Source organism: Neolamprologus multifasciatus, chromosome 9 (genome assembly GCF_963576455.1).
Source record: "Neolamprologus multifasciatus chromosome 9, fNeoMul1.2, whole genome shotgun sequence".
Classification (NCBI taxonomy): Eukaryota; Metazoa; Chordata; class Actinopteri; order Cichliformes; family Cichlidae; genus Neolamprologus; species Neolamprologus multifasciatus.
In genome coordinates, this window is record NC_140447.1 from 2408163 (window position 1) to 2421592 (window position 13430).

At 40.8% G+C, this 13430-nt stretch overlaps 1 protein-coding gene across 2 annotated transcripts; it reads right to left on the reverse strand.

Moving 5' to 3' along the window:
* Nucleotides 1-4303: 4303 nt before the first annotated feature.
* On the reverse strand, nucleotides 4304-12976 carry LOC146510766 (C-C chemokine receptor type 3-like). 2 transcript variants are annotated; one of them, XR_014876246.1, is made up of 3 exons: nucleotides 12376-12976; nucleotides 6031-7203; nucleotides 4305-5991 (listed from the first exon to the last, which is right to left on the reverse strand). XR_014876246.1 is itself a non-coding variant. In XM_085173464.1 (2 exons), exons 1-2 carry the CDS (start codon nucleotides 12537-12539, stop codon nucleotides 6348-6350), a joined length of 1020 nt encoding a protein of 339 aa, XP_085029590.1. In that variant the 5' UTR covers nucleotides 12540-12976; the 3' UTR covers nucleotides 4304-6347. The 2 variants fall into 2 exon arrangements, 1 of the variants encoding a protein (XP_085029590.1); XM_085173464.1 differs by having other exon boundaries at nucleotides 4304-7203.
* Between the last annotated feature and the right edge of the window lie 454 nt (nucleotides 12977-13430).

The following is a 13430-nucleotide window of genomic DNA, read 5'->3' on the forward strand; positions in this document are numbered from 1 at the left end:
CAGAGGCCGAGGGCACCCCACCCCCCGAAGGGGCCTGACCGAGCCACAGGCGCCAGGTCCCGACAAGCAGCCACCATCATCTAAGAGCCACCAGAGATGACAGATTTTATAAATGCACATCTTAAAATGTGCCCATCAGGAGAGTTCAGTAGGTCTGTGGGAATTATCGACTAAAACCATGAGGTGACTTCTTAAACCACCCAGTCTTAATTTTAGTGGCAGGTTTTTTATTAAGATCAGATTTCATGGTCAATATTATGTGTAACCGAGGTGAAGGAGATTGTGAATTAACACAGGTGTACTACAGGAGGGAAACCCTCTCCAAAAACGGACGGAGCAGTGGAGCAGCCAAGGGAATGCACCGAATTAAAAACTGTATGATTAAAATATAATTTATTATATTTAAACAGTTAAAAATGTAAGATGAATTAAAACAACCCTGGCCAGGGAACAACACAATAAACATTAATAAAACACAACATTAAAAACCCAGTGGCGCCACGGTATAAAAGTCACTAAAAATTTAAAATCCAGGCAAGCAGTGTAGAAGGGGGAAACCCGGCAGTGTCCTCGCCTTCCTCGTTCTCCTTTGCCACACGCCTCAACCAGCTGCCTATAGCCGGGGCCTCTGTGCCGCTCTGCGCGGCCGTCGCCCACACCGGTTACCACGCCATGTCTCTCCCCTCCTCTCTCTCACGCTCTCTCTTATTAAATAGCTGTCGCCAACCCCAGGTGTGCCAGGTTAATGATCAGGAGGGGCGGTGGAATGGACATCCTCCAGGAACAAATCACATAACAAAACAAAAGCATGCAAAAACCCAACAAAATAAAACACTACACGCTAAAAAAATATCAAAGAATAAAACACATCACTACATGCAAGCAAATAAAAATACCAAGTTAAACGTTGTCCATTCCACCTTATGACATATGCATCAGTTTATTTTCTTTCCATATGTTTAGAAAACTAACAGTTTTAGGACCATTTAAACATTTAAAATAAAAAGTAACAACAATATCTGTCAATGTGACTCTGATTTGTAGTTTTCAATTTTATTTTTTTATACTTTATACTCATTCCCATTAGGACTATTTTTTAAAATGTAAGAACTAAAGGAAGTTATCAAATTATTGTTCAGCTGAATCTATCCTATAAATTTTGCTGTATGTTCTGATTGTTGTCATGCAGTCTGTTGGTCGACTCACCGATAGATGATGAACAGTACCAGTCCGTTCCCAAAAAGGCTGAAGACAAACATGAAGTAATAAAGGATGGACAGTTGAGCTCCCAGAATATTGTCCCCGTCCCTGCTACATGGTTCAGGTGGTGGATACGACCCAGTGCTGTAGTCATAGTCATATGATGTAGTTTCCATCTTTGTGTCAGAGAAATTCAGAGAAGTGTGAATCAAATGTAACACTGTTCATTGGAAGTTTACTATACTTGTTGGGACCAAAATCCTGTTCCCCACAAGTTTGAAGGCATTTTTGAGACCCAAAATGTGGTTTTACACAAGTTTTACAGTTAGGTTATGTTTAGGTTCAGGGTAAGGTCAAAAGCATTATGTCAATGAGATCCCACAACGATATAAATATACATGTGTGTGTGTGTGTGTGGGTGTGAATGAGAAGAGAGTGTTGCAAGAAAGCTCAACACATCAACACACTCTGAGCTGAGTGTAAAGCTGTGTCAGCACATTCAGTTCTCAGTTGATTTGGTAATATTTAGCAAGAGTGATCTCTGTCATGAAGATTTTAACACATAATGTGAGCCTAAACTGCACAGCTAATAAACAGAATAAATATTTAGTTGTTCATCTAAACAACATACGATGCCAGGATCAGTCATCTAATCACCAAATACATTAATTTCTCTCAATAAAAGTAATTTCTCCTTATTGAAATGCTGTAATGCTCTCTGGCATTTAGTTCTGGGTATTTGGGTGGTTTTTATTTGCTATTGGACTGGATTTGTCAAACAGAACTGAGGTTCACAGAGACAAGGTTGTGTTGCTCTAAATGAATTTGAAAAAGTCTAAAACAGTATTTAAGGACAGAATGATGTTGTTCTTTTGATGTTGATCTTTTCTTCAAACAATGGTATTGTGATCTGCAAAAGGGTCTGACTATTGCAATATTACTGTAAAGGGAAATGTCATCATTTACAGTAATGTACAAAAGTGTTGACACATTGGCTTCAAAAACGGAAACATGTGCAATGATTTATTGAAACATGTACAAAAAATACATGGAAATATAGTATATGAGGCAATAACAGAGTTTGTATAATTCTAATGAACGTCACAGTCAATATGAAATCATGCTTATTCTTCAGCACAACCCATCAACCATCTGAGGCAAGAAAGCTTGCGATCGTGGCTCAAGAGTTGGGAGTTCGTCTTGTAATCGGAAGGTTGCCGGTTCGAGCCCCGGCTTAGACAGTCTCGGTCGTTGTGTCCTTGGGCAAGACACTTCACCCGTTGTCTACTGGTGGTGGTCAGAGGGCCCGGTGGCGCCAGTGTCCGGCAGCCTCGCCTCTGTCAGTGCGCCCCAGGGTGGCTGTGGCTACAATGTAGCTGCCATCACCAGTGTGTGAATGGGTGGATGACTGGGTGTGTAAAGCGCTTTGGGGTCCTTAGGGACTAGTAAAAGCGCTATACAAATACAGGCTATTTACCATTTCTTGTAAAATTTTAATGTAGTCTTCAGGAATAGTTTTCTAGGCTTCTTGAACGATATTCCAAAGCTCTCTGGATGTTGGCCTCCTTTTACTTCAATCTCAGTCACAGGCTCTGGTGCAAGGTTCCAGTTTCTAATCTGCAAAATGTTCATGCAAGGAGGCTCTCAAGTGAGTTTATCTCATATGACGTTTGCTTAGGTTGGATTTTGCTCATATTCGATATTTAGTATCCTTTTCAGTTGTTTTCCTGTCCCATGTTGCCTGTGTTTAGTCTGTTTTTCTACCGTGTTTAGGCAGTCTGGTCTTTATGTTTGTTTACCTTTTCAGGTCAGATTTGTGTGTCTCAGCCTCATATCCCGTGTGCATTGTGTTCACTTTTGCTTCCCTTGTTTCATATGTCAAATTCAGTTCACTGTGTTCTCTGCTGTTTTCTAATTACCTTGTGTGTATTTAAGGCCTCAGTTTTCATCAGTTCTTTGTTGCATTCTCCCCATAGGCTATAGTTCTAGTGTTCTATAGTTTGTTTTTTGTGTTTTTATAAGTTTTATAAGCGGCCTTTGGAGTTTACCCTTTGCCTCTGGAGTCCTGCATATTACCTGCCTGTAGTGATAGTGTGATGAAGCCCCATGAATGTGTCCAATCTTTCCAGACAATTGCTTTGCCAAAAAGAAACTGTTCCTCAGCTCCAGCAATTGAATCGCTCCAAAATGAGCTGTTCAGACATCTGCTGGTCGATGTACAGCAGTGATAATACATGTGGGCTACATAACACTGGATATGCAAACATAATAAAGTATCATTTGCAGAATATCCACATGGTCCTGCATAACTTAATACACATACATGCACACACAGACTTCGTTTGGACACACCCCCTTTACTCGACTGCCACACAGCATCATTGAGACTGTATGTTGTACATCAACAGGCAGCTCTGTCACAACCAGAACACCAGCCCATCAGTAGTTTGCTTTGTTTTCAAACAGACAACAGTCTAAGTGAACTCCATACGTCACTACAAACCACGTGCCAATGTTCAGTCCACTCACTGGTCAGATGTGTCTGGGACAGGAGCAACTGAAGTAAATACAGGAAGAAGTGCTGTTTTCTGGACTACTGAAGAACATGGAGAACTTACGTTCATTCCACGGATATTTGCTAGCCTGTACAGACCCTTGCACATCTATAGTAACTTGCCACATCCCAGAATACAAAGCATATGGTGGAGATTTCATCGCCCCCTCTGGCCTCAGCCTATAAAAGCTCCCATTCTCCAATACCCGCTGTTCTCATTTTCATGCCCCAACCTACCCCCCTTTTTTCTTTCCTCTCTTCTCCTGTCCTGTCCTCTCTTCCTTTCCTCCCTTTATTTCTCGTTAGTACAGGGAGTTCTGCCCAGCCTGAGAGCCATCGCCAGTCCCCTTTAATGCCTTCCCCAAACCGCAGCACTAATCACACTTCCTCATCCCTCATTGCTCATCGTTACCAAGGGATTGGTTCCTGCTAGTGAAATGTTTTCTAGTTCAAACTTATAATGTACATCTGGTAGTTAAGTCAAGGTTAGATCACGCTTAGATCATAAACAAAGCACTCTGAACTGTACAGTGTCTACACCATAGTGCAATTATTATGTTCACACTTGCACAATTGCTCTGTGCAAAGGGGGGAAACAAACCAGTTTGACTTAAACAGACTAAACACTGCAGATGTGATAACATCTTTAGTTAAACTGCAGGTATGTCTTAAAGATATAAAGACCTGCATGACCTCTAATTTTCTGCCTTGAAATTCAGATAAAACTGAGGTTATTGTACTCGGCCCTGGTATCCAATGAGATTCTTACTCTGGATGGCGTTACCTTGGCCTCCAATAACGCGGTATGTTGGAGTCCTTTTTGACCAGGATATCTCCTTCAATGCGCACATGAAACAAATATGGAGGACTGCTTTCTTTCATTTGCACAATATCTGTAAAATTACAAACATCCTGACTCGGAGTGATGCTAAATAATTAGTTTGTGCATTTCTTACTGGACTACTATAGTTCATTATTATCAGGCTGTCCTAAAAACTCCTTGAAAAGCCTTCCGTCGATCCAAAATACTGCAGCAGTTTTACTGACAGAAACCAGAAAGTGAGTGCATATTTCTCCCATACTGGCTTCTCTTCACTGGTTCCCACCAGTCTATATTTAATCAATAATCATCATTATTCTCTGTATGTCTTCCACAGTCTGTTTTTCTCCCATCACCTCCAACCATTTGCAGCAGATGGCCCCTCTCTGAGCCTGGTTCGTCAGAGGTTTCTTTCCACTAAAAGAGAGTTTTTCCTTCCCACTGTTGCCAAATCCTTGCTTAGATGGGGTCGTTTGATTGTTGTGGTTTCTCTCAAATATTGAAGGGTATTTACCTTAAAATATAAAGGGCCTTGAGGGACTTGTTGTACTTTAGTGCCTTGTATGAATAACATTGAATGGAATTGAAAATGAACATAGATGCACAAGCACAAAACATTTCTCATTTTTATTGTAAATGTCATAATGAATTCTGTTTAATGCTTTAAAATGGTATGTTTTCCTATTTCTAACAGCATATTCTTTTTTCTTTATTTAGTAAGAATACAGGCAATGTACAGTTTCAAGCAACTATATGAACAGTAATGCTGGCTTCAGAGCCGATGGTAGTGTGTATATTGTTTATAAACCAGAAAACAAGAAGCACATCGGGTGAGCGGGCGATCGTGGCTCAAGAGTTGGGAGTTCGCCTTGAAATCGGAAGGTTGCTGGTCCGAGCCCCGGCTCGGACAGTCTCAGTCGTTGTGTCCTTGGGCAAGACACTTCACCTGCCCCCTACTGGTGTTAGCCAGAAGGGCCGATGGCGCGATATGGCAGCCTCGCTTCTGTCAGTCTGTCCCAGGGCAGCTGTGGCTACAACTGTAGCTGCCTCCACCAGTGTGTGAATGGGTGGATGACTTGGTGTGTATAGCGCTTTGGGGTCCCTAGGCGGGACTAGTAAAAGCGCTATACAAATACAGGCCATTTACCATTTACATCAGCAACAAATAACAAGTGGAAAGCATCTGTGTTAAAAATATCCGGGACATGAAACGGAGAAAGTTACAGCCTTTTGATTTAAAGGTGTTGATTTCATCAAGTAATCAAGAAGAGTGCATTTACTCAAGACTGATAGACATGAAACAACTGTTAAGTTAAAAAAACAATTTTCTGATATTTTACATTATCATTAAAAAAAAGCTGCATCTCTATTTATTCTGATTATCTTTGTGTATTACTAAAATTTGTTTGACTACCATCTACCATCTGACTACCATCATCACCATTTGACACACTACCAACTAGTGTGTCAAATTTCAAGAACTTCTGCTGTTAGGTCTGAACACTGGTCAAATATGACTTATTTGGCAGATTGTGACTGAAGTAATGTAGAGTTTTATCTCATCAATATGAATCTGACAACAGCTTTGACCTGAACCACAGGAACATTTTGGGGACACTAGTTCTTTGAAATCTCGAGATTGATTGAATTCTTATACATCACATCCATTTTTCTATTCCAATCATAGTATGAATTAACCCGTATATGTAATCAAACTTTACTAATCTCCAACTTGAATCGTAAAACATTTGCAAACACTGATATGTAACATTTCTAAAACTCGTTTCTTGTACTTTTTGTGGACATGTTGCTTCTGCTGTTTTGACTAACAGAAATGTGTCTCTTTAACTTTGGGAAGTGTTTCACCAGGAGCTGCCTGAAATTGCTCTGGAATTTCTTCCCAACAAATGTGTAGAAGACGGGACTGATGCAAAAGTAAATGTTGGCAAGGTAACGAGTGATTTGAAGCGCATAGGCCTGTTTCTGTTCTTCCTCGCAGCTTGTTGGTTCATCATACATCAGTACAATATTATAAGGGGTCCAGCACATGAAAAACAACAGCACAATGATGAATATCAGCCGGACTGTCTTGAACCTTGTTACAATCTTGGACGACACAACAGTGATTGTGATTCTTGCATAGCAATAGACAATTACAACCAATGGGAAGATAAAGAAAAGGAAAAGCTGAATGTAAAACCCAGATAATCTCAACGCATCCACATCAATATTTGAAATGTAACCAGGATATTCTTGACACAGAGTTTTGTTATCAATATTAGACGTAAAAATTTTATGGAGAATCATTGGTCTGATACATGCCAAACCACTGACCGCCCACACCACAGCGCAGGAGAATACTGCATAACTTCGATTCCTCACTTGTAACAGACCCACCGAGTACACAACTGCAAGGTGTCGGTCAAAGGTAAGAAGAGCTAGGAAGAGGACAGAGCTATATAACCCTAGATAGTAGACACTGCCAACAATCTTGCACATAGCGGTGCCAAAGATCCAGTTGGAGAGTTGCACGTAGGCTGCCATGAATGGAAGACTACTCGCAAAGATCAGGGAGGACACCACCAGGTTCAACAGGAAGATGTTGGTCACAGTGGTCAGCTGTTCAAACCTAAAAGGGAGTCAACATGAAAAGTTATTATATGTGAAAAATGACTCGTAAGTAAAGCATTATAAAACAGCTGTAATTCTCAGGCAGTTTACAGGCAACTGGGATCTGTGGATTGTTTGGTGATACGTCTTTAGAATCAACGTTTTTCTGGAGGTGATCATACCGTAGAATCCGAGTAAAGGTGTATTTTTGGAGGGCGCAAAGAAATTCAGTAGGAACTGTTAAGGGTTCAAATATTGAGGAGGGATGTAGCAGGAAATCCAAAATAACAACACTGGTACGGCCGGGTGCAGTCAAACGATGATTTTAATGAACACACGCAGCATGGGGAGATGTACACTGTTACACAATCAGCATCGATCTCCGCCCAAAAAGACACTTCAGATTGCTTTTGATTCATCAGGGTTAACGTGCCCTCATCAGATACAATACATGCATACGTCAAATCAAAGCCACAATAACTTCATGAGGGGATCATAGAATTAGAGCAGAAAAAGACGATATTTCTAGATTCTTGACTTGATGGAAAATAAGTACGGTCGACTTCCACAAAGTTGTAGTTCAGAGTTCACAACATTATTATAATATTATACACACATCATTATGTACTATTCAACCATAAGAGCAAAGACTCAAACTCAGAAACCTTTTGGTGTAGGTGTGGTCTCTCTCTCTCCCACTCTCTCTCTACATATATATATGTATGTGTGTGTGTGTAAATGAGTAAAGAATGAAACTTGTCAGATTGCAGTAATTTTTAGTTTTACTTGTTATTTGTTATTTGAAGGAAAGTCTAAGAGTAAAATATTACTTTTCCTAATTTTTCTTTGCATTTTTCCAGATCCAGGCTGTAATCAAAACTAAGAGAATTGGTATTAATATGAACCCTACTGCCCTAGAAACGGGAAATATATTTATCTTGAGGTCCAATAGTTAACAGGACGGTAGATTGAGTATGCTGTACCTGAGGGACAGAAATGGACCTTTACTCCACCATGCATACCAGCTCTTCTTTGTGATTTTATGGAGATTACCACTTCGTGGCTAAGTTGCTGTCATTTCGAATTGCTTCTGCTTTGTTACAATACCACTAACAACTGACAGTGGCATCATTACTAGCAAGCAAATGTCACTACTTGGACCTTGTTGAACAGCTGGCATCTTATCATTGTACCATGCCTATCCCAGCTACCAGAGGGTAGCATGTCTTTAGACCATGGCAGGAATCTGGAGCTGGAGTGAGCTGGAGTGCATGCACACACATGCAGAACATGCATGTTGTGTTGCTCTTGCTTTGATCCAGAGGCAACACTGATCCGCACAGACCCTCTTGGTGTGCGGCAGTTGTTTTAACCACTGACTCCTGCTGCCCCAGGAGTCTATTTTACCTTGACCATTAACCCTTTTATGTACACTTTCTATCAAAGGAACAGATGGCGGAAATTATGCTACTGCAACATATTTTAGGGACTGCCTGACAATAAATATATGGGAAAAGAGATTAAATTATAGCTAACCATTGGAAACAACCCACCGTCAATAGATAAAGAACAAATTGTCAACTCAACAGTGTGCTGAAGAAGCCGTTAGAAACCAAAGAAGCCTGAGAGAAACGCAACATGGGTCTGGGGCTCTTGCTCTTGCTCTTTTCAATCCAGCGCTCAAGCAGATTTTGTTAAATTTCTCCCTGACATTGCTTATTGTGTTTTCTGTGAACACCAAAATCATCTTTAGATTGCCTGCTCACAAAGGTAGAACTAGAGAAAAGACAGTGGCTTTTCAGAAAGTAGAGCATCTTCTTTCCAGCCCCTGAAGTATTCTGTCACTGTCTTCCACTGTCTGTGGGGGGGAGGAAATTAAAGACGCTGCCATAGTAGTATGGCTTTATCATGTTACCCTGGTCGTTGTATTTCTGAGAACCGCATGACATTTTGTGTCAAATCCACCTCTGCCTCAAAGGGTCTAAAAGCCTGTCACGCTTTTGTTGCATACTTTGTCCATTTTTCAGTGAAAAATGTCCGAGTGGAATTCTTTTGGAGTATATAAAGATTAATATAAATTGCTACCAAATTTTTATTTATATTTTTGTCTGTTTTATGTCCTTTCACCTTTTATTATGAACTTATGTCCTTTTACAGTCTAGTATAACATTATATTGGTGCTTCATAAATAATTTAAATAAATTATCAAGAATCATGACGGCTGAAAAAGTTTTCATTCAGTTCACTGTGTAGTTGTTTATAGTGAAAGAAACTGAAATGCAATGTTTAAACTCTTTGTTTTTTTTAATATTAGAGTTTTATCTTTCATTTAAAGTTCCCATTGTAAGTTAAACAAAAGTGAAATCCCTTTGTTTCAGAAGTCTGAAAAGTACATTGTTTGTTTTTTAAAAGCATAAATGTCCTATTTTCCAAAGCACCTCAGTCAGGCAGAGTCTCCTTTCCAGCACCCTGGTTTAGACCTACCCATGGAGACTGAGAAATCCCCCCTATTAGATCACACTCTTCAATTACCCCTTCTTAAAAAAGGACATAATCCCAACTTCCATGCAACATTACAGAGGGATCTCAGCCAAAAAAGCCAGACAACATCCAGAACCGCGAGAAACTCAGCATGACTTTCATTCACCCCATTGGTCCTACCACCAAGGAGCTGTTTAACCGCTTCAGTGACCTCACTCCCAGTCTAGCCAGTTTGTCTCGATCACACTAGCTCAGATTCCTTTCCCATGAGAGGTGTGATGCCCTGTGTCCCAAAAGTTTCAAACCTTATGCACACAACTGCAGCTCAACTCTCATAGTACCACACCCCTAAAACACCTCCTGGGACTGATGGGCCGGCACGAGGGGGAAAATGTAGGTCATATGGCTCAGTACTGAAATATCAATTCCTCCGATATTGGATATTTATATTCTAGAGTTGATTATCATATTAAAATATTTATATTTTCATAATTTGGGGTAAATTTGTAGTTGATCATAAAAAGATTACTAGGTACCATTTCACACCAAACATGCGAAACACGGCTGTATAAATGCCTCAGGCTCACGTGTGCTCACTCATTCAGTGGACGATGATCGTCCATCGTCCACTGAATGAAGAGGACGAGAGGGACAGGTGCTGCTAAAGAGAGGCAGCCATGGAGTCCTTTGGTGCTGCAGGCAGGCTCTATCCAGGTACAAAATGTTGAACTCTTGGCGACGTGTAGCACTACTGCTGAATTTTGGAGACTGAATTACGTCTAGGCTTAGGCTTTTTGTTTAAACTTCCCTTCATCCTTAAAACCCATTTGTTCAAATTAGTAAATATGTTATTAAAATAAATGCTACAATAAATAGCTGTATGAGTTTAGCTTGAAGTAATATGTTTGACCCTGAGATCACCTCGCATCAACCCAGTTGGCCTAGATTTAGCCAGGTAAGATTGTAGAGTACAACATTTAATAAATGCTAGGTATCGTTACAAAGTACAGAGCAGTTGCAGTAAAACAGCCAATGTAGGCTTTAAAAAAATAAAAATTCAACTCAGAAATATGTCATACATAGATAAAAACACATATCTTTAAATTGTATTAATATTTTCAATCAGTCACATTTTTTGAGTGATTTTAAATTCAGTGTTTTTAAAACATGTATAATAATTCTTCATAATTAAGCATTATGAAAGGTATGATTTTAAATACAGTACTTTTTACTTAGTCAAGTCAGATGGCTTTATTGTCATTATAACTATGTGCAGTGTTTCAGTACACAGTGAAGCGAGACAGCGTTCCTCCAAGACCACGGTGCTGCAAGCGACAAGTTTTTCACAAAAAAATGCAATGCAGGACGGTACAGAACGATACAGACACAAGACAGTGCAACAGAAATGTGCAAAAGACTGAGCAGTGTGCAAAGAGTAACTTGATGTGCGTGGTTGTGCGCGTGTGTATGACATTATGCAAATAAGTGCTTGGTAGTGACGTATATAATATCCCGAATAGCAAAATTAGTACGGCCCAGATCTGGCCCACACAATGTGCTTGCACATGACCCACATACCACAAAGAATGATGGCCCTTTAGTGGCCCAGATCTGGTTTGCCAGAGGTGGCCCACACATGGGCCAGCACAAGGCCAGTTGCAGACACACTGGTGGTCCTGTGCTGGCCCACGTGTGGATTACCTCTGTGTAGACAGTCCGAAGTGCCAGCTTGATGCCAGATCTGGGCCAGAACTGTTTTCTATGAGCCTGGGCCAAATAAACCAAACCACAATCAGGTCAGATGTGGCATTGCATCACATAAACAGTGCCATCTACACCAGGCCTGGGATGTGTGGGATGTGTGTGTGTGTCAGTCCAGTCACTGAATGTTCAGGAGTCTGATGGTTTGGGGGAAGAAACTGTGTCTCAGTCTGGCGGTGAGGGCCCGATCGCTCTGGTATCTCTTGCCAGAAGGCAGCAAGGTGAAGAGTGCGCCTTGAGGCGACTTTTGTTGTGATTTAGCGCTATATAAATAAAATTGAATTGAATTGAATTGAATTGTGAGGGGTGTGTGATGTCCTCCACAACGCTGGTGGCTTTGTGGATGCAGCGGGTGCAATAAGTGTCTGATTTTCCAAACGTGGTATAGCCAAAACAAAAATAGATCATAGTCATCTGCTCTTGTAGTATGAGGAAGTTGTGTATAAGAATAGTTCGCCCTTATTTGTATTTATTTATTGGATTAGATAATAATTTTGGTGAGATGCAGTGTAAAATGTCTGGACAGACTTTGAGAGACTTCTTATGTTTTTTTAAGCAGTGATGTACATAAATCCACCCACAAGGTGGATTATGCAGAGATAAAAAAAGAGTTGGATGACGTTTGTCTGGACTGTGAGACACGTAAGCTGCTTTTCTCTTGTATCTCTTGCAAAATAGCTGCTTGAAGTTTTTTACCAGAAGTGACAGATATTGCCAAATCAGTGAACAGTAACAGGTTAGTCATGTTAGCTATGCACTCCTCTTTAGTTGCCAGTTAAAGTTTGTGAAACTTAGGAAGAAGAAGAAGAAGAAGTGAGTGAAAAGTTTTGACCACAACTGTAGGAATTTGAGCCTAAACTAATATTGAAAGTTAGTGTAAATAACAGCTTATGTGAATACATATAATCAAGCAAGTTAAATCAGTACAAAGTTTTGTTGGACAACTCACCGGTAGATGATGATGAGGACTATGCCATTGACAGTGAGATTGAAGACAAACATGAAGTAGGACAGGATGGACAGTTGAGCTCCCAAAACATTGTCACTGACCCTCTTGCATGGTTCAGCTAAAAACCCAGTGCTGTCATAATATTCATATGTTGGAGTTTCCATCTTCGTCTCAAATGTCAACAGAGAAATCTCTCTGTCAAAAGCTTGAAGAGAAGTCTGTCACAAATAGAAACCCAACTGTGGTGCAGCGTGCTTTGTGGTTCAGCTGCAGAAGTAGGGGTGGAGCAGTTGGTTTGGGGTGTGGTATCAGGGGAGGCTGATTCACACAGCTGACTTCCATCATCTGACCACGTCTCCCCATTTGAGTATGTTACAACTGTTCATGGCATGAAGCAGGGGGAGGGCAGCTGCTGCAAAGACAGTTTGAAAATTAAAACAGTCAACCTACAACGCTGTGCGTGGGTCCTTTATTCTGTCGCAGTGGTGCCGAAACCCAAGCTGCAGGCCGGGTACAGCACAGTAGAGAAAGAGTGCCCGGACACCCCCCTGGTTAGGGTTAACTCAACCTACAACACTGTGTGTGGGGGTTCATGTCAGAGCAACTATTAACAAATCATTAGGACAAACTTTTTTTATTGTTTGTGTATGACAGGAGGAAGACTTAAGAAAAAATACAACAAGAAGCCTGAGGAATCTAAACAGATGTGAGAATCATATTACTGATCTTAATGATCGTATCTGTCTTTGCCCTCTGCTCGTCTGACAGAGAGGACTTGGTTGACTCAGTGTGTTCAAGTCACTCTATCATAAATCCTCAAAGATAGAGGAAGTATCACAAGTGTGTGTGTGTGTGTGTGTGTGTGTGGTCAGCGCATTCTCGGACCAGGGCTCCTCCCTGAACAGAGGCAACTTCTGTGTGCATGATATTATAACCGCTTATCTTAGTTATGCCGGGCTCACACTGTGCGATTTTTCGCCCATTTTGAGTCGTGCAACCGTTTTGGCGATCGGCCCGATTTTGGCCTTCATCGTGCGTCGTGCATTGTGTAGTAT